The sequence below is a fragment of the Garra rufa genome, chromosome 3 (assembly GCF_049309525.1).
Source record: "Garra rufa chromosome 3, GarRuf1.0, whole genome shotgun sequence".
Classification (NCBI taxonomy): Eukaryota; Metazoa; Chordata; class Actinopteri; order Cypriniformes; family Cyprinidae; genus Garra; species Garra rufa.
Window position 1 is genome coordinate 26,224,578 of NC_133363.1, and position 25,546 is coordinate 26,250,123.

Genomic DNA, 25,546 nt, shown 5'->3' on the forward strand with positions numbered 1-25,546 from the left:
CTGGCGCTCCGGCTCCGCCGCGGACCTCCGAATCTCCGCCTCGGCCGCCAGAGCCTCCAGTTACGCCTTGGCCCTCCGGATCCTCGGCGTCACTCTGGATCTTCAGCTCTCCGCCTCGGGCTCCTCCTCTGCCAGCTGCTCCGCCTCTGTCGGTCGGCCCCATGGAGTCGTCAGCCCGTTCTCCACCATGGCTCCTCCCTCCGTCGGCTCCACCGTGGGTCGTTATCATGGCTGTGGTCTGGGTCCTGCTAGTTTCCTCCTGCTTCGGGTCCCACCTGTTTCCTCCCTGGCTGCTCCCACCGTCGCCGCCCCCTTGGACTGTCTTGTCTGCAACTAGGACTTTTGTTTTGGTCCCCCTCCTGGGGTTGCGTCCTCCGCCGAAGCCTTCTCCATGATGGACTCAGTTTTTCTGTTTTTTCCGCCCCTCTTTTTTGTTTTCTTTTTTCTTTTTTCTACGGCGCGAGGACGCGCCTATTCGGAGGGGGGCGTAATGTCACAGTTATGTCGGTTTATGTCATTGGTTTCTCCCACTGTCTCCCCCCATCGATCTGTCTACCTTGGTTCAGCCCTCGTCAGTGTGATTCCCGGCACCTGTCTCTGTAATTAGCACACCCTTTATAAGTCTGTCTTTGTCATGAGTTCCCTGTCGGTCTTTATTTGTTAATATTGTCCAACGTGTGTGGAGATATCTGTGTTCCTGCCTGTTCCTGCCTGTTCTTCAGAAGATTATATTAAAATAGCGTTTATTGTGTACTTCGTCTCTCGTCTCGTCCGTCCAGCACGCTACTCTTATAACACTATTACATTAAATATATGGAAACTCCCCATAACACATGAAAACCCAGTTTGTGTGTGATCCTGGTAAATCCTACGTAATGGGGACGAAATGTCCCCACAAAGATAGCAATATCTGAAATCCTTGTCCTTGGGGACATTTTTAGTTCTAGCTTGCAAATTTTTACAAAAATGACGAGAGTGATATGATAGAATGTACAGGAGAACAAAAACAAAAACATCAGCCGTGCTGCATGGGTTAACAATGGATATGTGACTCCTCTTCTAAAATATATTGGGAAATGTTGTCCAAGTATTTGACTGATGAGTATCTTCCTACAACAGAAGGACAGATTACTGTTCAATCCCTCTCTGTCTGATACTCAGCCTCGATTTCTCCCTCTCAATCTCGTATACTTTCTCCTCTTGTTTTTCGACCACATTGAGCACTCTTACATTCTCTTTCTCACCATCTCTTGAGCACCAATACATCAATAATGGGCAAAAGCCTAATTTCAATAGTGCCCTCACGCCATTTGTCCCTTTATCTCTCTCTCTCGGTTTCTCTCTTCCTTTTCTGTGTTGGTGAAGTGCTAATGGGAGTGTAGGGGTGAACAAGTGCTACATTATTGGCAGGCAGGCAGCTGGGAGGGAGGGCTGTTTTAGGATTCAGCCAGAGAAGCACTCTGCTGCACAAGCCTGGGACTCCAGGGACAACGCTGGATTAGTGGTCAGATATGGTGACACATCCTTCAATTCAATGTGAATGAATATGTTTGTGTTTGACTTGTAGCACACATGTCTCACAGCGTTAGAATATGGATCTACAAAGATCTTGCTGATGTCTTAATAACCTTTATATAAAAGTCATACCACTAACTCTAATAATAACAGTTACTACTGTTGTTATTATTATTATTATTATCAACCGATATAATAGCTGATATTTAGTGGCCATTTGTGACCCTGGACCAGAGAACCACTCATAAGTAGCACAGGTATATTTGTAGCAATAGCCAACAATACATTCTTTGGGTCAAAATTATTAAATATAAAAAATATATATTTTATTCTAAAATCATTAGGATATTAAGTAAAGATCATGTTCCATGAAGATATGTATTGCTAAGAACTTAATTTGGGCAACTTTAAAGGCGATTTTTCTCAATATTTTTTTCTCGCCCAAATATTGTCCTATCCTAACAAACCATACATCAATGGAAAGCTTATTTATTCAGCTTTAAAAATTCTGGTTTGTGGTGCAGGGTCACATTTCTCTGCATTGGCTAATAACCAGTAGTGTTGCTTCACAGCAATTTTGTTTATATCATATTTATTTATATCGGCCACTGACCACTGTTAGATATCCAAACCAAGACCAACAGACACCTGCACAGCTTCTTTCCCAAAACGGTATCCCTTATGCAGGTTCTCTCTAAGCGCTGAACATTAATAATAAGCACTACAATTTTGTTCATATTTTTAGAATAAGAGCTGAAAAGGCTGAAGACTGAACCTTTGCTTCCAGGAATGACGTACATGGCTAAAGGAGGTGTACAGTTATTTGAGTGACTGCCAGCCCTATTGAAAAATCCAGTTTCACTCTCAGAAATAAGGGTACAAAAGCTGTCACTGTGGTGATACCAAAAAAGGGTTCATTTATACCTTATAGGTATAGTTTAGCACTTAATTGAAGTGTACATATTAGAACCTAATAGGTAAAAGTGTACCTTCTGAAAAGGTTGGAACTGTGTTTTGAAACATAATAGTGTCATCTGTGGTATATTTTACCATGTCTCCAAAAATCAGTTTGACCAAATGGTAGCTTGTGTTTTCCTGATCCAAGATGGTCTACCACCTTGTTCTAGCTAATGACCATCTTAGACTAGAAACCAGCATTTTCCAGATTAATCTAGATTTCCCAGCAGGGAGGAAAGGAATCACAGATTACCTCGATGGTATTATTACCCGTGGCAAACGATAGGACAGAGAGAGATTAAGAGTGACCGCCTAATCTGAGATATCAGACTTTCATATTAAAATGAAATACTTCTGGTGATATAGTCGCTTGTTGCTCTCGCAGAGTAAACCGCATCAATCGCCGAAGCGCTTTTTATTTTCAGTGATTTGCTTTGTACGTCGGCTGGTACGGTTTTCCTCTTATTGGTCGAGCCGTATGCTGATTTGAGAGACAGAGACGGTTAGTTTGCTCCCAAACCCCGTCAGTCTGTCAGTGGTCTGGAAATGCCAAAGCGCCTCCTCGCTGCTCACGCACTCACACACAAAGCAGAGGGTTCCGGTGGCGCAAGCTGGAACGATCCACTGATGCCGCTTCTTCGTTTAGGTGCTTAACTGCTCCTTAAAAACGTCGAGGGAATCTCTTGTACTCCGACGTTGGGCTTTTTTTTAGTTTTTTGTTTTTTTGGTTTGCGGGTTTAGACACAGGATTGTTTTGTGATGGGTGGTGGAAACGAATCACGGATTTTTTCTCTTTTTATGGAGACCAAAGTGAGCAGATTTCCTACTGTTGAAAGCAAGTTTTATCTTGATAAGAAGCAAATGGTGGAACAGAGGATTCTTTAGGGGCAAAGGATACTTACTCAAGAGAATAACACTTTTCACACAATTTTCCCAATAGAAAGGAGGCTTTCAGGTACGCAGCATTGGATTTTACATTTTGTTTGACTGACGCAGCATCGTTTTGGAGTATCTTATTTGGAGATTTCCGTCCTTTCATTCTACATTTCGGGGAAGAAACTATATACTAACAAGAAAAAACCCGGACGAGAAGTTATGGAGATGCCAATGAAATAAAACCTGTATCTCCAGGTCAAATGACCGCTTCGACTCGATCTCCAATCTGACCATCTTATTTATGACATGGAAAAACGGGGACTCCACAGCGTCCTTTATTATTTCATTCTGAATGCGCCCCTGCTATTCTGTGTAAATGGTGAGTAAACTTGAACAGATTTTAGTCTCTCCCTTGTTTCGTATTTACTCAGCACGAGCAGTCTGTTGCGATTCTGTTAGTTTGCCTCTTTTTTCTCATGTGAAATTACTGCATTGTACTTGTTTAAGTTTCATTGTGTCTTTATTCATACCATATGGTTGCATATTAAACCTGGTATTAAATGCATATGGATGGTAAAACTAATAAATTGTTATGATGACGTGTGAAGAATTGAACATACACCTATCTGAACCATAACACAGCCTACTAAAGCTTTTAAAACACAAGATAAATCTGTGTCATTTTAAATACAGGCCTTATTGGTCTATTTGAGCAGTTTCTTTTAACCAAACTATCTGCTGTTGATGTGTTTTTTTCATAAGCCACATTTACTGAAGTGCCCAAAGATGTGAGTGTCGGTGAGGGCGAGGACATAGAGATGCCGTGCGCTTTTCGAGCCGTCGGAGTCTCGCCGTTCTCTCTGGAGATTCAATGGTGGTACCTCAAGGAAGCGGCCCCTAAAGAGCTCGCTCACGAACTGCAAATTAGCGCTCCGGCCAACAGAGCCAAGGTAAAGGGGCTTTCGTTGTTCTCAAAGCCGCTAAAACGCCTTTTTAGTTTAAGTTTCTATTGGAGTCGCACCGTGCTGTTTGACGGCCGCAGTGGGATGTGGCAGGCTTCACGTGGCCAGATGCGTCCAGTTGGATCCCTTGTGAATGATGAGCGATCTCAATTAAACGCACTGAGGCGATTAATTATTAATTTATGTCGTTGAATCAAGTTGGGTTGTGTGCCTGTGGGTGGGCATTCAGGAGAAGAATAGGGGTGAGATGTCATGTTTAGTTATACAAAAATAAATAATGAATACGTAAATAAATTGCACAAGGTGTTTACGAAGCCCTGAGATGGCTCCTTAAAAGAAACAATATCTTAACTTTCAATTGATGACTGACAAAGCTGTGCATCTCAGCTTTTGTCGATGGAACTGAAGGTCTCCTATATTGAAAGTGACATATGAAACACTAGATGTCAGTTGAACCAGTAATATGAATCCTGCCATAGCCATATGAAAGATACGGCAAACAGCATCAACTGTTGCTGTCCATGGTGCTACTGCCAATGAATGGCCCTCTCGTTTATTATTAATTGTAAAGTCTTTGAAGCATCAATATAAGTTCCCCATTGATATTGTGACACGAGTAGCCTAATTAAACTACTCATGCTGACTACTCATGTTGTTTTGATGCGATCTATTACAGGTTGCCCACCGGGACGCCACGAAAATAAGCGTGAGTATTATAATCCGTATTTACACTTGATCATAATTAATAGCCATAAACGAACGCTACTGTCACATGTTTTTGCTGATATGTTTTGAACTAATGATAAACCTCTTTCACTGAATTTGTTTCAAAAACCTTAGGGGGAAACGTACTTTCGTTTTCATAAAGATGAAATACATACATAAATATTAAATAAATAAATTCCCATATAAATCTGTTGTCCGCAGTCTGTTTGTGTTTACAGAAATTTCAGCTAGTAAAAAAAAAGTTAAAAATTCTAGTTCTATAGGTCATTTTGGGGACTCGATCTTATGAGGTTGGTCTCACTCAAATGATACTGCTCAGGACTAGTACTTATTATTATTAGTACTAATAGATTATTGCCTGCGTGTAAAATGTGAATCAGTAGTAAATAAAGTGATAAATGTGACCCTGAATCCCAAAACAAGCCTTAAGTAGCATTTGTAGCAATAGCCATAAATACATCGGGTTAAAATGATCGATGTTTCGAAGTAATGATCATGTTCCATTAAGATATTTTGTAAAGATATTTTTGATTAGGAATAGGCCTGCATTGCTAAGAACTTCATCTGAACAACTTTAAAGGCGATTTTCTTAATATTTAGATTCTTTGCACCCTCAGATTCCAGATTTTCAAATAGTTATATCTCGACCAAATATGGTCCTATCCTAAGAAACCATTCATCAATGGAAAGCTTGTTCAGTAGGGTCCTTATGTTTCGCAAACGGTGCGTTCGAAACTGTTCCTAACGCAAAGTTCTCGGGCGTTCTGTTGCTTTAGTTAGGCTACTATCCCAGGCAAACGCAAATTCACAAAGATCTATTTGGCTACTGAAAATATAATACTAAGTTGCTTAGGCCTACTGAAATTGGCTAATGTGTATAGTTTAGTCTATTAAACGTACTTTTGTAAGAGTCCCCAACAATTTGAGGGCTATAGCAGCCCCACCCCTGATAATACTTCGTCATAATACGACAAAGAATGGCTAATAGGGCTGCAAAAAGTATGATACAAGTCAAACAACAAAACCTGTTGTGATGTGTCATATCTCTTCGTGAACAGACGGTGAGGGTCCAGGGTAACGCTATTTCCCACAAGCTCAGCCTATCGGGTGTGCGGAAGGAAGACGAGGGAGTGTATGAGTGTCGAGTTTTGGACTTGTACTCTGATGAGACTCAGGAATACAAGGTGCAGGCCACTCTGCGCGTCACACCGCGCGAGGGAATGCTGGCCGAGGAGGCCGTGTCTCACATCCAGAACCGATGGCCACTGAGGAACAGCAACACAGCGACGGGAGGACGTGCCACTTCTGAGCCGGGCCAGGGTCAGGGAAAACCCCGCGTGCCTCCGCCGGTTGGAATAGGACCCGCTCCCCCTTCAACGACTACGACGAGCTCTGCAGTCAAGTCGTCAGCTTCTCCTCGGCCGGGCAATTCATCTATCCTGAGACAACAACACGGATCCGGTGAGTGACAGTGCAACAGCGACACCGAGCGGTCTAGAGGGGAAAAATAATCAGGTGTTCGGTGTTTGAGTTTGCTTTTTAATGGAATTAATGTTTGACGCCAGGATGTAGCTGAATGCTTCTGAAAACGTTCTTGGTGTGGCATTTAATAAATATTATTCCCATGATATGAGTGAGTAGATTTTGCTTTTGACATAATATCTTCTAAGATAGCTGTCTGTGTTTTAAAAATGTATGTGTGTGGTAGGAGTAGGCTATTCATTTTTGTTTATCTACTTCAAAGCATCTCCCAAGTTAAATTTCACTAAGCCATTTATTTAGTATGTTTATTAGGATGTTCTTTTGGGAAGTGGACCATAGGCTAACCTCCACAATGTAGGCAATTTCAGATTGTATTATTCCTGTGAGAATATTTGGAGCTGCCAAAACCCGTAGGCACATTTCTTTTCTGTCATGGTGGAATATTCCATTGACGTTTTTGTTTTTATAGAGAGCTAATTATATTTTACTTCTTTGTTCCTAAACATAACCCTTCGGGAACACTGCATTTATAGATTTTCATTAAGACATTATTTAGTATGTTTATTAAGCTGTTTTCCTATTGGGGACAGTAGACTGCACCCCTGAGGATTGGTGATTTCAGGTTTTACTATCACAGTGGAGACATTTGGTTGCAATGTAGGCTGTTGTTGTGACCCACACACAATTTTAGAATAATCACATTTGCTGGAAGGTTTAATTTGTCAGCGTGCCATATCAAACCTCTGTCTGCTCAGTAGGCAGTTGAAAATTGTGTGTGTGTGTGTTCTCTGTGTGATGCTTTATCTATCATGCTCTGAGAGTGCAAATGCAAGAGATAAAAGCTGCTGGCGACACCATGTCTGTCTTAAGCAGGAAGTGCCATTGCGATCCGTCCAGCCTCGGCGCATAAGTCTCAACCCCCCTTGTCTCTTTATAACCATGGTGCGGTGTGACAGAGAGGTTATCAAGATATCACCTTGTCTCTTTAACTCTTGCCTCGAGGTCAGGGCCTCTATTTATTGGGGGCTTCATTGGGGATTTAGAGGGTTGGGTGTGTTCTGACTCTCGCTTCTGCCACGGCAGGAGTGTTTCCTGCAGACAACGAAGGGCGATTACATGAAGTCTCTAGCTGAGCCAGAGGAGTTTGTTTGTGGCAGGGATGCATTACCCTGCAGTGATTTCTAAACACTCTGGACTATAGACTGATACAGTGAAGTTTACAGTCATACTAGACTATAACTGCGAACTGAAGTCTCATGAGAGATCCCTGTCAACAGTTGTGTTCTTGGCCTTCAGTGTTGAGCAAGAATAGATATCATTCTGTTCATCCAGTTTGATAACTGTAACAGTTTATTTATCACGAGAATATTAAAGAGATAGTTCAACTAAAAATGAAAATTCTATCATTAATTACTTACCTTAATGTCATTCCAAACCTGTAAGACCTTCGTTCATCTTTGGAACACAAATTAAGATATTTGGTGAAATACGCTTTCTGACCCTTTATAGACAGCAAGGGTCCTACCACAGTCATGGATCATTAAAATAGTCCATGTGACATCAGTGGTTCAATCGTACAAAAACACAGAAGTACATAAAAAAAAAATAACAATTTTATTTAACGATTTCTTCTCTCCTGGGAGAGTCTGCCACCATTAACAAGAGTACCATGAAGTATGCGTCGGAGAGCTCTTAAATTTCATAAAAATATCTTAATTTGTCTTCCGAAGATGAATGAAGTTCTTACGGGTTTGGAATGACATGTGGGTGAGTAATTAATGACAGAATCTTTATTTTTAGCTGAAAATTATCCATTTAAGTTAAATTTTAGATTCTTACAACAAACCTACAAATATTTATGTTTTACAAGCTACAAGCATGATCAGCAAAGTAATCCTAACATTATTTTACATTGAAACAAATTAAATTCGAAATTCAAAAGCATTTGTAACAATAGCAGAACTGTTTTTAGTGCTAAATAGAACCCGTTTTATAAAGTTCCATAAAGAACCATGCTTTGAAAGTACTTTATAGAACTTTAATGGTGATATAAGTAACCTTTTTAAAAATGGTCCTATAATATCTTGTAGCCTGTATTGGGGTTTTACATAACAAAAACAGAATGTTATATCAATTAGGTACATTTATTTTATATTGATGTATGAAACTGGTAAAAATGACAGTGCTCTAGCAACAGTTATTAGCTGAATACTTTAATAATTGACAATTGACATTGAACATGAATAAATACATTAAGAAGTAAAACACGAAATGGAACAGGGAAATAGATGTAATGAAGACCAAGGTCCATTGAAATATTTTCAATGGAAAACATACTAAATTTGTTTGAAACAACTTTTGAATTGTGTCTGCATGAGTTTCCTTTTTCTGTTGAGCACAAAATGAGATATTTTTAAGAATGCTGGTGACTAAACATTTGACGGTAGCCATTGTCTTCCAGTGTATAGAAGAAAATACTATGGAAGTCGATGGCTACTGATTTTGATGATATTTGTTTGATACAAATAAAATAATTCATTATTTCCAAACAGGCTACAACAAATTTCTCTGTGCATAAACAAAACAAAAAGTAAATTTAGCTTTTTTTTTCTTTAACACAATGTTTCTTGATGAAGAAGCTAAAAGGGTAAGTTGACCCAAAAATTAACATTCTGTCATTAATTACTCACCCTCATGTCGTTGAAAACCCGTTGCTCATCTTCAAAACACAAATTAAGGGTGCTTTCACACCTGCCTTATTTAGTTCGGTTGAATCGCACTAGAGTTCGTTTTCCCTGTTGGTGCGGTTCGTTTGGGCAGGTGTGAATACAGCAATCGCACTCGAGTGCGCACCAAAAGCGGACCAAAGAAGCGTACCGAGACCTGCCTGAAGAGGTGGTCTCGGTACGCTTTCAAACGAACACTGGAGCGGTTCGTTTATGGTGAGAACATGAACCGAACTTGAACAGACCCAACCGCAAAAAGTACTGCACCTTTTTGGACTAATCCAGGTGCCGTAGTCTGCTGCGCTGTTCATTATGGGATGAGGACAAGTATGTGTTGACAGTTAGCGCTTTAGCAACATAGCCCCTTGACAGCTCGCGGACAAACTTGGAGTTGTGAGGAGGTGCGGAGCCTCATAAATTTGGTCTGATGATCATATAGGTCCCAACTTTCAAAAACTCACAAGAACATCACAATCTGAATGAGAACATTGTTTAAGGTGCCGTTCACATGTCGCGCCTAAAAACGCGTGGAAAGCTTGCGCTCCAGTGGCGTCTGCCGTTGCTAAGCAACCATGACTTGCGCTCTCCATAAATACGCTAAAGTTTCAGCAAAGGATAAATGGATTTTTTTTGCAGCATCCTGAAAAGTTGAGATGTTTTTACCTCGATGCGGCGCGTTCGCGAATTGAAAAAACGTGCCTAACAGTTTAGAAAACACGTTCAATACACTGATCTATATAATTCTCTATTATAGATCAGTGGTTCAATGACACGATCTGGCCAACGAGTGATGTGGATGTTGTCACATGACTGCATTTTGGTTCGTTTCAACTGGTTCGGACCAGAGCAATCAGTGTGGTGTGAAAAGGACCTAAAACGGCAGAAAAATGCTACAATGTATCATTTGTTGCCCTTGGTCCGGACCAAATGAACCGAACCACAGATGTGAAAGCACCCTAAGATACTTTTGATGAAATCCGAGAGCACTCTGACACTCCATAGACAGCAATGGTACTTCCACGTTTAAGGTCCAGAAAGAAGTTGTTCTTTTATTAATATTATTATTTTTTGCACTCAAAAAGTATTCTCATAGCTTCATAAAATTACGGTTGAACCACTGATGTCACATAGACTATGTTGTTTATGTTCTTGGTACCTTTATGGACCCTGAATGTAGAAGGACCCTTGCTGTCTATGGAGAATCAGAGAGCTCTCGGATTTCATCAAAAGTATATTAATTTGTGTTCAAAAGATGAACAAAGGTCTTACGGGTTTGGAACAACATGACGGTGAGTAATTAATGACAGAAATGTTATTTTTTTGGTGCACTATCCCTTTAAACAACAGGATGCATTTGATTCTAAATGTAACTGTGCCACATGCTGTTTTGGGGCCATGACAACCGTGTGTCTATATACATCCATGTTTGTGTGTGTGTGTGTGTGTGGGAGTGACTGTATGTGTGCCAACATGCTCAGCCAGCCCTATCTTTAGTGCAGCCAGACATGGAGGCAGCCATTTGGCGAGCATGTCGGACATTAAGAGGGCCAGTGCACTGATCCTCCACGGTATTGCATTCCAGGCTTTCTCTGGTTATTCTGCTGCCCTATGCTTTATTGTTCTCTTGTTAGAATAGATTAACTTTTGGCTTGTCATATTTAATCAATAATTAAGCATATTCATTTATTTTTAAAAAAGAGAACGTTTTGTATAATTTGGTAATTTACTTTTGATAGGAAATACAAGCCATGGTATAAAATCTTCAGTGCTCAGTGCTAGCTTTTTCCTTATTTTAAGTTTTTAGATTGTTTTTTGTTTGTGGGCTTGTGTACCTTTGTGATTATTAGAGCCCCTGTATTACACTTCTGAATGCGGAAAGGGGTTTTTACAGGGTGAGGCAAATTGATTCAAATGAACCAGCCAACCAACGCTAGTCACTCCGTCATGTGTCAGCTTGGGCACATTTAACATTGACAGGAAGATCTCAAATTTGTCTTTTTCCACTTTTGGTTAGGAGCTCTGTTTTTGTCATTGGAGTGAGAAGGTTAAAGAGTCATCTGCCACATTTGAAGGATTGCAGCTTTCAGTTCTGACCACACTATCAGCTTCTGAGGAGAGAAAGAAAATTCACCCCTCGCTGCTCACGCTCGCTCTCTTTCTCACATACCTCCTCTTTTGGAAACATGCATCTGTCACTTTTCCACAATGTCATCTCATTGAGTGGCAGAAACAATTAATATTAAAGGAATGCCACGGGCGGGAGCTGATAAGCTTGGCCTTCTACACGCTGTCAGGTGCATCAAATTGCCTCTTGCTGCTTTCGCTTCTTTTATTTGTTATTTTTCCCAGCAGGGCTGGGTGGCATGTCTGTCCTTACTGGAAAGAGCAGATTAACTCATTGCACTGTTGAAAATGGCCCACCAAGCCCAAGAACAAAAAATGCAGGTCTCAGAGGAACAGTTCCTCTCTGATCGCTCCTCTCATGAGAGCGTCAAGCATTAAAATGTGTGTTTTCGCAGACGTGCTCTATAATTAAATGCCATTTGTGGTAATGCTTACTGGAATAAGACATTGTTTCAGCATACTGTTTGTTTAATTAATTCAGAAGTTCATTTCATATTAATGCCACGGCTTCCTGATTGTATAATTAAGCTTTGTGTTTGCCCTTAGGTTAAATTGACGTTAAAATACTTTTACAAAGAATCAGCAGGTTAGAATAATCTAATTACACAATTTAATTTTAAGATTTACCCTTGCATTTGGCTGTCTGCTTCAGTAAGAAGTGCAGGGAGAATTTGAAATAGATTCACTGCCATTCAAAAGTTTGGGATTAGTAAGACTTGGAATGTTTTTTAAAGAAGTCACTTATGCTCATCAAGGCTACATTTAGGGCTACATTTGATCAAAAATACAGGAAAAACTATGGAAGCCTGTTTTCACCACTGAATAAAAAATAAAAAAAAGGTTATTGTGACCTGTTATCTCACAATTCTGACCTTTTTTCTCAAAATTCTATGATACAAACTCGCAATTCTGACTTTTCTTCTCAGAATTGTGGGATATAAACTCGGAATATTTAGAGAAATAAAGTCGCAAATTGTGTGATATAAGCTCAGAATTGTGAGTTATAAAGTCAGAATTGTAAGAACATAATCAGTCTTTTTTTTCTCTTCAGAACTGGACTTCATAACTCGCAATTGCGAGTTATATCTTACAGTTCTGAGAAAAAAAGTCAGAATTGCAAGATACAAATTCGCAATTGCGAGAAAAAAAGTTTTATTTCTCGCAATTGTGAGTTTAAATCTCGCAATTCTGACTTTATATCTAGCAATTCTGACTTTATAACTCGCAATTGTGCATTATATCATGCAGTTCTGAGAGAAAAAGATGTAAACTCGCAATTGCGAGAAACAAAAGTCAGAGTTGTGAGATAAAAAGTCGCAATTACCTTTTTTATTCTTATTTAGTGACGGAATTGGGCTTCTATAAAAACAGTAATGTTGCAAAATATTGTGAAAACAAATTTTCATCAGCCATTACTCCAGTCTTAAGTGTCACATGATCCTTCAGAAATCATTCTGATATGCTGACTTGTTATTAGAATTGTCAGTGTTGGAAACAGTTGTGCTGGCAAATATTTTTTGGAACCTATTTCAGTATTTACTGATGAATAAAAAGTTTAAAAGAACAGCATTTATTTAAAATCTAAATCTTTTCTGACAATTATTTGATATCACTTTTTATTTAATTACCATATCCTTGCTGAATAAAACTATTAATATTAATTTCCTTAAAAAAAATCAAATATAAATTTACTGACCTCAAACTTGTAAATGTTAGTGTATATTATTAAAAAAGATTTATATTTATTATTTCTAGTTTCTAGTTATTTAAAACTTTTAATTCATCAAAAATTCTGAAAAAAGTATCACATAGAAGAAAAAAATTTAACAGTATAACTGTTTCCAGCACTGATAATAGATCAGCATATTAGAATGATTTCTGAAGGATCACATGACACTGAAGACTGGAGTAATGATGCTGAAAATTCATCTTTGATCACAATTGATTATATTTTAATGCATATTAAAATAGAAAAACATTATTTTACAACGTAATAATATTACATTTCTTTCTGTATTTTTGATCAAATAAATGCAGCCTTGATGAGCATAAGAAACTTTAAAAAAAAAAAAACTTTAAAATCTTACTCATCCCAAACTTTTGAATGGCAGTTCATCCAAATTACCCTTATGTGGTGTTTAAAGACAAGACTAATAGTTTGAGAAAGAGAGAATGAAATACAATGAAAAGCCCAAACTGGCTTATGCAATCTCTACCCACAATGCATCATGCCACCTCTGGTGCCCTTGATAAGTTTATATCACTCTAGCCACACAGCTGTTTTAATCTAGACTCTGTTCCATGTGTGCATGTGTTTTCTCAGAACTCAATGTTCCCTCTTCATCTAATGCGCTCAGACATCAATCTGGTTATTTTGCGTGCATAATAAATATACAGAACACACGTGTGCCATTCCTAGTTCAGTTATACTTACTTTTCAAAAACATTTTTGCCTCCCACACATTTTGCAAACTTAAAACACCTGTTATCAAATTGCGCTCTCCCTCGAGAGCGAGCACAGGAGCTTGTGGTGGCGGGTTGATTGCGTGCTTGAGGGGAGAAGCCCGGTGTTTAGTGCTGCTGGACAGCTTTCGCACTTAACTGATGAGCCACATCCAGCTGCAGACACCTCTGCCGCAGACATTTTTTACCTGAATGTGTTTGTGCATTGTCACTGTGTGGGAAGCACTTCAGCACTCTTAGACAAGTGTTAATTGTTTCATCTTTGCTTCTGTCATGTTGGGACACTGTGCTTAGTTGTGTACCTGCTGACTCCACTAGGGAAATCAAGGGGAACATTGTCTCAATCTAGCTTTTGTTTGGCTACATGACTCACATAGACAGCGAGAGACCGAAAAAGAGAAGAGAGATGAAGGTAAGCCTGAACATAAAGCATTAGAGCATGAATAATAGATATGTGATAGCTGGCTAAAATGGGTGTAGAGGGAGCTTTAAAAATGGGAGGTGACTGAATAAATGGACAAGCCAGTGAAAAATAAGACAGCTTCATGACTCAACTACATATTTCAATCAATGCAGTGTGTCCACAGTTCATATTTAACCTTGTTAGAGTCACAGTGTGTTTATTTATTCATTTTATTACCATTTTAGACATCATAAGAGAATAATTAACAATGAAAATGGCAGTATTTCTTCAAACTAAGTGGAAATACAGAAGCCGACCTTGTTGGCAAAGACTGTTTTCACAAACACCGCTCAGGCAATCCCTTTAGACGAACAGGGTGTTATTTCTATTTATTACACGGCTCTTTGGAATGCTTGATTCTGATTGGTCAGTTGAGACATTTGCAGGTTCGTTCTTTTCAAATAATCACCGCTCCAAAGTAATAACGCATAGCCGGTACTACTTGTATGTTTAAAATCCCTCCGTGCCAACAAAGATTACCGTTTGGCCCCATCTTGTGACAAACACTGGACAACCACAATTAACAATGGAAAATTTCGACATTAATCTATTTAAATTGTCTTACTAACGTACATAGTTTGAATGTTAGTCACGTGGTACTATATCGTTTCGCGGAAGGATTAAAATGTTAATTTAAAACAAATATGCCAATAAAAGATTTCAAATTCATATTCATGTCCAGTTTTTTTCCTTATGTGGCAAGTAGCCGTGTAATAAGCAGGATAATGTACAGGCAGCCTATAGTTATCACGAAATAAGCTCCTTCAGTGTGGTACAAGATCCTGATCACACTGTCGGGGCTTATTTCTGCGATAACTACCGGCTGCCTGTACATTATCCCTTACTTAGAAACAGTGTAAACAAGATGCTGTTTGCTGCTACACAGTATTTGCCACTATTTACTACTGTAAATAGCATCTTACCTTGTTTTACACTTACACTGTGTACTAACCAGGTATAATATGACTAGATTTCAGGAAGCAATTTGTGGAGGAGAAATGGTGATGGGAAGCAATTGATCACAAAAGTTTCCACCTAGTATTAAGATGCGTTTTAGATGAGCCAAACACAAGTGGTCAGCTGAGATGCAATTCTGTTTTCATCTGGGGCCAGATTTACTAACCGTCTTTTAACGTTAAAGGAGTAGTTCACTTTCAAAACAAAAAATTACAGATAATGTACTCTTGTCATCCAAGATGTTCATGTCTTTCTTTCTTCACTCGTAAGGAAATTATGTTTTTTGAGGAAACATTTCAGGATTTCTTTCCTTATAATGGACTTCTATGGTGCCCCGAGTTTGAACTTCCAAAATGCAGCTTCAAAGGACTCAAAACGATCACAGATTAGGAAAGAAGGGTTTTATCTAGCAAAATGATGGGTTATTTTCGAAAAAAAAAAAAAAAAAAGTTACAATTTATATACTTTTTAACCTCAAATCCTCGTCTTGTCTAGCTCGGCAAGATGAGCGTTTGAGATTTAAAAGTATATAAGTTGTAAATGTTTTTAGAAAATAACCCATCGTTTCACTAGATAGGACCTTCCTTCCTTGGCTGGGATCATTTAGAGCCCTTTGAAGCTGCATTTAAACTGCATTTTGGAAGTTCAAACTTGGGGGCACCATAGAAGTCCATTATAAGGAGAGAAATCCTGATTATGTTTTCCTCAAATAACACCATTTCTTTATGACTGAAGAAAGAAAGACATTAACATCTTTGATTGACAAGGGGGGAGTACATTATCTGTAAATTTGTTCTGAAAGTCCTTTAAAATAGTACTGTCAGGATTTACTAAAGACGCACAGTGAAGAAATATTGCTGAAAAGGCATGGACACAGTTATTTTTGCCCCTGACCTTATTGAATATGCATTTGTAGGAGTTTCCCTTTCAGACGCAAAATTTATGGGAGGAGAGTATTAAATTTAATCACGCAACAGAATTTACTTACATTTGAGCTCATCAAATTACTGATATTTGCGCTGCTCTTGGTAGATTGCGCTGGTCATTATGGAAATGATCTGGCTCCGTCTGTGTTCTTTAATGTGCGCTTTGTCAGTAAATCACACACCGAATTTTCCTCTCCCATTGGTGCTTTATGGAATTGTGCTCTAACGCTAATTTGCTCTGTTTAGTAAATCTGGCCCCTGGTCTCCTATGACAAGTTTGGGTTTCATCAACACTCCCATCTTATTCCATCACACTCTACATCACTTTAAAGGAAGTGTTGAGTACAGGAAATAGCATGAAGTCAACAAACTCATGTTACATGGCTTGCTTTGGCTCACTTGTTTTGGTTGGCTTTGTCACAACACATCCTAATGAAATTTTGCAGAAAAAAAGCTCCATTGTCTGATGTCAACAGTGTAGCAATCTGTGAAGCACAGCTCACACAGAAGTCACTCTCAAACTAAGCAGGTTTCTGACTGTCAACATGGGAAATCTGCTAGTGAAATATTTTGTTCTTACTCAAAATTTGTGATTGTGAGAATTCCTATTGAATGCCTGGATTTCGGCCACAAAAAAAGCCCCACAGTAGCCTACAGCAGTAAATGTGACCACAGCTTTAGACGAGTATGTAGTGCTTCATTATGATTCGTGACGGATCAGAATGGATGAGCATTTCCACTACAAATGCGATGTGGTCACCTTCCTATGTGGTTTCAATTATATGATTTTAGATCCCATTTCCAGCCTCTATTTAGTGCTGACTGCTTGTTATCGGATAATGAAAAACACACTTTAATAAAAGGTAACAGAGCAGGTTGTTGATGTTTCCCTGCCATTCTCGCTCTGTCTGCACAGCATACGTGAACACGCCAATGACGTATGCTGTCTGCACAAACAGGGTGCGCAGAGGTATGCAAATACAAATGTTGACAGGCCGGTACGCCTATTGTAATGTTTGAACCAAACATTTCTTGGTCCTACGCCTTCCACAACATATATAAATACATATGAATACATTTAGACCACTTAACTTAAAGATTGCTATCGGGATGTGAAGACACTTTCAACCAGCATAACAAAAATGTTTCTGAAGACAATCACCTATTACATCTTTAAAGCTGCAGTCCGTAACTTTTGGCGCTCTAGCAGTTACATTGTAGCCAGAGCTGTGTATGATTAGTGGTTCCTACCAGAACAAGTATAAAATAGTCTGAAAATAAAAACGTTTTATAGGTGTACTGTAGTTATCCAAAAACACGGATTGGAAAATAGATTCATGATGTGCTCACTTATTATAAAAATTTTGTAAATTATAAACACACACACACACACACACACACACACACACACACAAAAGCTTTAATTAATTATTAGATTTTCATATACTCATGAGCCCCCTGCAGTTCCTTTATGAACCCCGGTTTGGGAAACTTTGACATAGTGTAGTTTTTAATATTCTTCATGTTGTTAATAACAACAAATGAAATATATTTAATTTGCATTTTAATATCAATATGGTACAGTATTACACTATTTAAATCAATGTGATAAGCAAGTTGGGTCAAAAGAAATCTGGAAGTAATTAAAATGTAGTCTGATTAAATTACCTAAAATATGTAATGTACTGGATTATGTTATTATTATTTGGAATCAGTAATAGACTACAATTTGTAAGTAATCTACCCAGCTCTGGATGTGGGTGTGTCCACCTGGAGCTATTTTACATACATTGAAACCAAGAAACTGACTGAAAGATGTGTTTTGTCATTGTAAGAACAAAAAGATTAAAGTGGAAGAGATACCTTTTATTGTTTGTTTCTTTATCATATTGGCACGTATTGCTGTGCTTTTATTACGCTGCTTGAGGTACATATTGCAGCTGTCCAGAATTCAAATACCCAGGGAGTGTCGCTAAAGTTTACCCAACCCTAAACTTACCCAATAGTGTTAACAAATGCAAAAGTGATACAAAACGCAATTGTTGATGCAGCCATGCTATTTTAACTTCCTTATGCAGATTTGAGCTGTTTTATTGAACCGTAGTTTCACAGGGTTCATACCGGAGCTCTTCATCACTCAAGTGCAATGCCGTATTACGTGAGCTACTGAGCAAAACTACTAAATTACAAAACTCATACATATGAAGCTATAAATGTGACGACAGTGTTCAAAAGAATCAGTTTTCAAATCACATAGGATGTTAAAATAGTTTTGAAGTCATAACATAATATTCTGCTTTATAAATCAAAGCTCTGTACCTGTCATACTTTGTGTGAAAAGAAATAAAAGTTGTCGGGGGGTTTTCTGCCTCTAGTGTTCATTTCAACTGGAAACTGTGGTGATTTGTATACATAGGTATGTTTTTTGTTTTTGTTTTTTTTTCAGTTTTGCAGAAATGTATGCAGAGGCACGTATTTCCAATGATCCTATGTTGTGTTTGGGTGTCTTTTCATAAATGTGAAATGGCTAAAACAGGTAAATTATCAGTATGTATACTGAGTGTGTTGGCTATAGTGTGATCAATAATCCGCTTTTTCAGCCATTCAGGCTTAAATCTTCTTGTTCGCTAAAGCTTTGCTCTTGTCCAGAGCAGTGTGTGTTCTTTTGTTTATAGGCTTCCTGTATGTGAAGATATCAGAATTGCACTGCCATGCCGGGCCACGGTTTTGATATTATAACTCATTATAGATCCATCAGCATCTTAAGTACTTGAAACGAAAAATCATTTGCAGGTGTCATTGATTTACTATATCAGCCTCCGCATTCACAGGCATGCTGGGGCAGCCAAACGTGTGCCTGTAGCTTATAAAGCATGTTTCGACAATCCATAGGCAATTGGATTTTGAGGTGTGTACAGTGTGCTGCTGAAACTCTATTATCCCTCAGAGGGAGAGGAACACGGCCTCAGCTCAACAGATATGATCACACAGTAACCCTCTAATCCTTCATCTTTAGAGTCCATTGCTTCTGATCTCCCAGTGGGCCCTCAAGGGCCATTACAGCTCTGCGTAAGAACACCTGCTGAGATCAGAAGGGAGTGAAAACAATTGATAAAAGCAAAATGTGACATGTGACTTATTTTCAAACACTCTGTAATGCAGCAAGAACACTGCCGTTATACTGATTATAACGGCAGTTATTACCAGTAGAAAATGATTCAGATGTGGGCTGAACATAGATCAGGGTGGTTTGCTGTTATTAAGATAACCATGTACCCTGCATTGCATCAGGAGAAGCTAATGGAGAATGTCAGGTCATTTGTGCTTGGCCCGAGGGCTGGACGTAAGTGAATATTGCTGTGAGCCAATACATTTAAGATAGGGGCAGTTAAGAAAATTCTGCTTCTTAGAGTGACTAGTCCACATGAAAACGTAATCTCAAGGTTGTGGCAAGACCTCAGGCAGGATGCTTCATGTAGCATATAGTTAAAAGAGTGAGAAAAGGGGCAATGGGAACAAATGACCCAGAAATGAATGCTGGAGACTAAATATTTTACACGCAGTGCAGTCAGTCTACTGAGGATGTGCCTAAATTCGCGTTTATCCTTAAAATTCAATTCAGCTAAACTAAATGATTCAGATAACTTGCCCTTATTGGACCAGCATGGATTATTAAACAAACAACATAGGTTTTTTTTGTGGGGATTTACCTTTCCCATTATAATATGTCCTTCTACATACTGTATGAGAATCATAATCCCTCAAAGGTTATAAAATATTATTAAAAGTGGCAGTGACCCTGATCACTGGGGTGTGTTCATTAAATATGTTATTAAGCGAACAGACGGATTAACGTTCTTTTCTAGAGGGTTAAATGAGGAAGAGGAGGAGATTACTGATGACATGTGAGTAATGAGCTGGACGCAGAAGCCCTCTGCGTCGATGTTGACTGTAATTATTTCCACAGCAGTCAGGGTCATGACTTTGCCATTTTAGCTGATTTGCACGTCTGTTCGTGTATTCACTTACCCTTGTTTAGTATAATCTCGTGTGTATCTATCATGTCCCTTGGTAAGAGATTTTCTTTGCGCGCAGAGTGACATTTTGAAGGACGATTTATAGAACAGCCTATGGTTTCAGGCCCAATATAGCTTCAATATATTAGTTTTTAACTCTTCTTTTATTACACAAAGCTTCTCCGCCATTGACAAGTTATTCCAGCAACTGTTTTCACTGTTAGATCTGTGTAAAATAGGAGTGGACAGAGGTTGTTTACGCTCAAGTAAGCTAACATGATACGACTGCGCAAGCTTTGGAGGTGTTGATGGGAGTGATGGGAGAAACTAAGCTTTTCAAAACTTGGGGTCAACTAAACAAATTGCTTTGCAAAATGATTCTCAGTCTGCTGGTCAGAATGTTGTAAATGCCTGATCTCTTGACGAAACGTACCTGCGGGAATCTTTTTGCAAGATGCGAAATACGTACCAATAAGTATATATCACTGCAGTTTCCAACTGAAATGAACTCTGGAATCGGTAAAACAGCACTTGTAATCATTTTTCGTACACAGTTATGATTACATCTCCATATGTTTCGCTTTCCAGGCATAACAAGCTTGCTCGGAATCCTTGGGTACAAATCCGGTGAAAAACATGTCTCATGATGAAAGATCTGAAAGATGAGAGATCGAAAAACAAGCTAAAACGGCATGCTTGCGATTTGCGTTTTTACATCACATTCACTTTTGTTCATACTATCAGGTAGGTTTAGGTTTCGTGCAAATAGTATGTTATTTTAAAACATCACAAAGCATGAGAGTTATAGTGCCACTCAATGGACAATTTAAGTCAGAACCATGGTGACAGCATTACATAAACCAGCGTTACATAAACTGTACCATATGTGCGTGCATCTGTTCCCGGGGAAAGGAAACTAACCCTCTTTTAGCGCCACTTTTCACATTGACTTTTCACATTGAATGTCATGAAACGTGCATGGCGGTATTTTTCCAGGAATGCTCCCGTATTTTAACATTCTATCCCCCAAGTCATCTCCATGTAATAAATAAAGTATCTGGATAATGCAGTGCTAACATAGCATTTATTACAGAAGCCTATAGAAACTAAAAAATATATTTTCTGCCATATTCTGTGATAAGGATGTTAAATAAAATGTGCATTATTTAAACAAATCATAAAATTGCCATTAGGGAAATATAAGAAAAATAACAAATTGTTGACATCAGTGTATCTCATTTTTTTTTTTTTTAATAAAGGTAAGAGATAAAAAAAAATAATAAAACAAATTTGTCAAACCTGACCCAACCTTCACAATCCCCCCAGTCTCTCCCAAGCTCCCATTTGTTATGCAAATCTGTCATTAAAACATCTACAAAACTGATCCAAGATTAGGTGAAAATTGGGGGGAGGTTAAGTGTCTGATACTTTTTCTTTTTTGTTGTAACTTATATGGTACATTGAAAATGTCAAAATATTGAATTACATAAATGCATGTGACCTTGGACCACAAAATCATGGGGGTAAATTTTTTGAAATTGAGATTTATATAGCATCGGAAAGCTGAATAAATAAGCTTTTCATTGACGTATGGTTTGTTATGATAGCCGAGATACAACTATTTGAAAATCTGGAATCTGTGGTTGCAAAACATCAAAATATTGAGAAAATCACCTGTTGTCAAAATGTCAAAATGAAGTTCTTAGTAATGCATAATTATGTTTTGATATATTGACAGTAGGAAATTTACTAAATATCTTAATTGAACATGATTAATGAATGATTTTGGCATAAAAGAAAATTCAATTTTGACCATTACGATGTATTTTTGGCTATTGCTAAACATTGTGTCATGGTTCATTGAGACCAATGAAATTCATGGGAAAAGCTACAACATAACTTAAATCATGTGACTTTGACAGTTTGATACATGCTCCAAATTGCTGGTTTTGAGGCTTCACGAAGTAGTTTTTTGAAAGCGGCCATCACCAGTTGATAGACTTAGACTCTGATAATTCATGATTTAATAGTTGTTCTGAATCTTATCTGGATAAAGTCTTTGACAAAAATGTTCTTGACAGATTTGTTCTGTCCAAGATTTGGATGCAAAATTCACTTTTACATGGTGTTTGCATATAAATGTTTCTTAGCCGTTTGTGAACACAACCACCCTACAATGATAAAAATCCATTTACTGCTTTTTGTTAATCTACAAAAAACCTAAACACTCTCAATTATCATGCTTTTTGATATTCTGAGCAGTATGACGCTATGACAGTCGTATTTCTCTGCACTCAAGCAGCTGTAGCGACAACAATATCTCATAAGCAATGCAGGTGTTTTGTAGTTGGATGTAAAAGTGAACATAAGAGTCTTCATTTTCTCCCAACATCAGGGCCACTGAGAACACAGTGGATTAATTTTATTTTTGATGGTAACACGCCACCAAATACACAAAAAAACAGAAGAGAGCGTTGGGATTAACAGTAACTCATTGTCATTTAAACGGCTATGCACCAAAACAAGTTGCTATGAAGAGAGCTGTTTTGACCAGATAAAAAGGGTGTTGTTTTACATGACCACTAAAGGAATTTTAACCAAAGTACGTTGCAGACATTTCACAAAGACCTCAAAGAATCATACCAACTTTAGAAAAAAAGTGCATCTCATGTCCCCTTTAAAAAATAATACTCTGGTGGGAAAGAATTAAAGTTACATCTCAGTGATTCAGATTCCGAATAAAGAGCAGAGGATGAATGTTTCTAGTTGTCAAATCAAGAATAAGCCCTGCTGTAATGTTTGACTTCACAGAAAGAGCATGAAATTGAACCACACCGTTTTCCGACCGCCCTGAACCAACTCAACCAACCATGCACAAGTACACCATCCTCTTCCCTCTGCAATAATGATGATAGAAGAGAGGAAGCAAAATAAACGTGGCTTCTTAAGACATATGGACACGCTCTAGGAGCCCACTGTAAGACATGCTCCTAGAGCTGGTGTTACGTCGTGCTAGCTGGCTGTTCCTGTCACGCGGCGGCCTGGCACGCCATGCTAATCTGCTCGGGGATGATGGGAGAGTAAGACTAAAGGAGCGTCGTGAGAAATGGCCATGGGAAAATCAGAACCGCAGAAAACAGACGGCCGTTTCACACTCTAAAAGTCAGCAGCGCCGCAGCTCCGTTAAGCAATGAATCATTACCAGTGTGTTTATGTCTCGCGTACACGTCTATATTGGAGGGATGTGTGATCTAAATGTATCCTTCTGGCATTTTCTTGTGTTTGTGTTGTGTGTCGTGTAAGTGCGTTCTTGTCACAATCTGTTTCTGTTGTGCCGCTGTTGGCTAGCACTCAAACGGCCTGTGGGCTGCTGTTTTGCTGTCAGTCACAGAGAGGAAATGTCATGTAGTTTCTACACAAGGGCATGCAGCTTACATTAAGGCCCTATAGGGCTCTTCTCTCTATGTGGCCATTTTTTTCCAACATCTCCAGCAGAGCCGACTGTATTTTGCTCTCGTAAAGTGAGATTGTCAACTTCGATAGAGGAATGAGGCGATAAGAGCAAAATTGCTGAGCAGTCGTTATGAAAGAGCCATTTGAAGGGCTTTAATAATGTGAAATATGGCCTACATGCTGAATCAGATTTAGAAGCAATAAATGTCCTCAGACTAAAAGCATTAAAAATGCTCTGTTTTTCAAACTAATGCTAATGTTCTTGGTAAATGAATGTTTGAAAAAAAAAAAACTGATGATGTTTATTTTATTAAAGCATGCACTGTGATCTAACAAGCATTTGTGTGTGTCTCTCTCTCTCTCTTTCTCTCTGCTGTCGCTGACATTTGCAGGTTCCGGACCCATGGCAACCACTGAGCCACTCCTTTACATCACTCTGCTGATCCTGCATAAGCTCCTCCCCTTCCTGTTTGCCTACTAAGAGACCACAGCCAAACAACTCGCAATGATTTCACTTTATGTACCAAACGACAAAGGGAAAATATAACTACGTATATATATATATATATATATAAATACATATAAATATATCTACCATTATGGCACATCACAGAGAGGGATGAGATATGACTTTGGAGAAAATACAAATATCAGAATAATAAAGAGGAGGCCATTTTCTTTTTCTGGGACTTGTGTAGAAGGTCTGTCTCAGATTTGGATGTAAAATGGATTCTTTAAGAAGCATGATGAAAAACAAAAAAAAATTTAAAGGAGTCTATGTGAATTAGAGCTTCACAACTGTGTCATACACACGACTGACATCCATAAACGCTGCATCCAGTTTCCAAATACTAGTGTTTGCCTTGCTAAATGCATGGCTCTCTTAATTTATTATTATTGTTTCTTTTTTATTGTCTTTTTTTTTTTTAGTTTACTGTGGTTTTAATTTTAGCATTGTTTTTATTGGAGCACCTGATACTGAATCATAAACAACTTGGTCTTTTGAGTTGCCGTTGTTTTTTGTTTTGTTTTTTAATCATTTAATCAATTTTTGCATGAACTGTTCAGCTGTCTCATTTTTCATTTCATTAATGTGAAAGGCGCTCTCTCTTGTCAGTTCTTTCTACAAGACAGTGTGTAATACTGTGTATTCAGTTCCCTCACATCTGAGTTCTCAAGCGTTTTTGTCCCATAATGTATAAAAATGCAACCATATATATTTTGATCAAATAAGGCACATGTTACCATAGTTGTTGTTAGTCACCTCTAATAATGTTTATTTTTATTAAAGGTATGGTGGTCAAGATAAGACATTCATTTATAAAATTTAAAAAGGAAAAAAAAAAAAAAAAAACATTGGTATGTTGCCAACACAGTTGAAATAAAAGTTGTTTCTTTAAAAAAAAGAGAGAAGAGAAGAAATTTGTTTTTAGGGCTTTCCATCTTAAAAGCACTCTGTTTTTGTTTTATTCAAGTGCACTAACACCAGGCAGCTGCATGACGGTAGCGCCTCGGCTAAACACTCGAGCGTCCCACGGGTGTCATGAACTGTAATGTATTCTTCACAATAGGATAGGCCCAATTCCAGCTGAAAAACACATTACTCTCGCTAGCATCACCAACTGAGCACAGCTGGCGTACAACTCACGGTTCATTTCATTAGTCAAATGCACGTCACCCTGTCAAATAACTCTTAACTCTCTGCTGCGGTCTTCACTGAACCCTGCTCGGCTCTCTTCCGCTCTACCTAAACACATCTCCTGATGAATGGCAGAGGCATTGTCCCTTGCTAAAACACTGCATTCTATTGTCTTAATGGAAGCCTGCAAGGCATCACATAACAAACCAGCCTCTCACTGACTCAGACATTCATTGTGTTTATCGCATCCAAGTAACTGAC

The 25,546-nt window shown here is 38.5% G+C and overlaps 1 protein-coding gene across 1 annotated transcript; it reads left to right on the top strand.

The window, feature by feature from the left end:
- The first annotated feature begins 2,835 nt into the window (after window positions 1–2,835).
- On the top strand, window positions 2,836–25,070 carry vstm2b (V-set and transmembrane domain containing 2B). Its single transcript, XM_073837011.1, has 5 exons — window positions 2,836–3,727; window positions 4,111–4,298; window positions 4,987–5,016; window positions 6,095–6,497; window positions 24,039–25,070. Exons 1-5 carry the CDS (start codon window positions 3,655–3,657, stop codon window positions 24,125–24,127), a joined length of 783 nt encoding a protein of 260 aa, XP_073693112.1. The 5' UTR covers window positions 2,836–3,654; the 3' UTR covers window positions 24,128–25,070.
- The last annotated feature ends 476 nt before the right edge of the window (window positions 25,071–25,546 follow it).

Excerpts from the sequence above, each read along its gene's own strand:
- vstm2b (XM_073837011.1), top strand. The coding sequence starts at position 3,655 with ATGGAAAAACGGGGACTCCACAGCGTCCTTTATTATTTCATTCTGAAT. Across the intron at positions 3,728-4,110 it reads CCTGCTATTCTGTGTAAATG|CCACATTTACTGAAGTGCCC; the intron begins GTGAGTAAACTT and ends TTTTTTCATAAG. Across the intron at positions 4,299-4,986 it reads CTCCGGCCAACAGAGCCAAG|GTTGCCCACCGGGACGCCAC; the intron begins GTAAAGGGGCTT and ends GATCTATTACAG.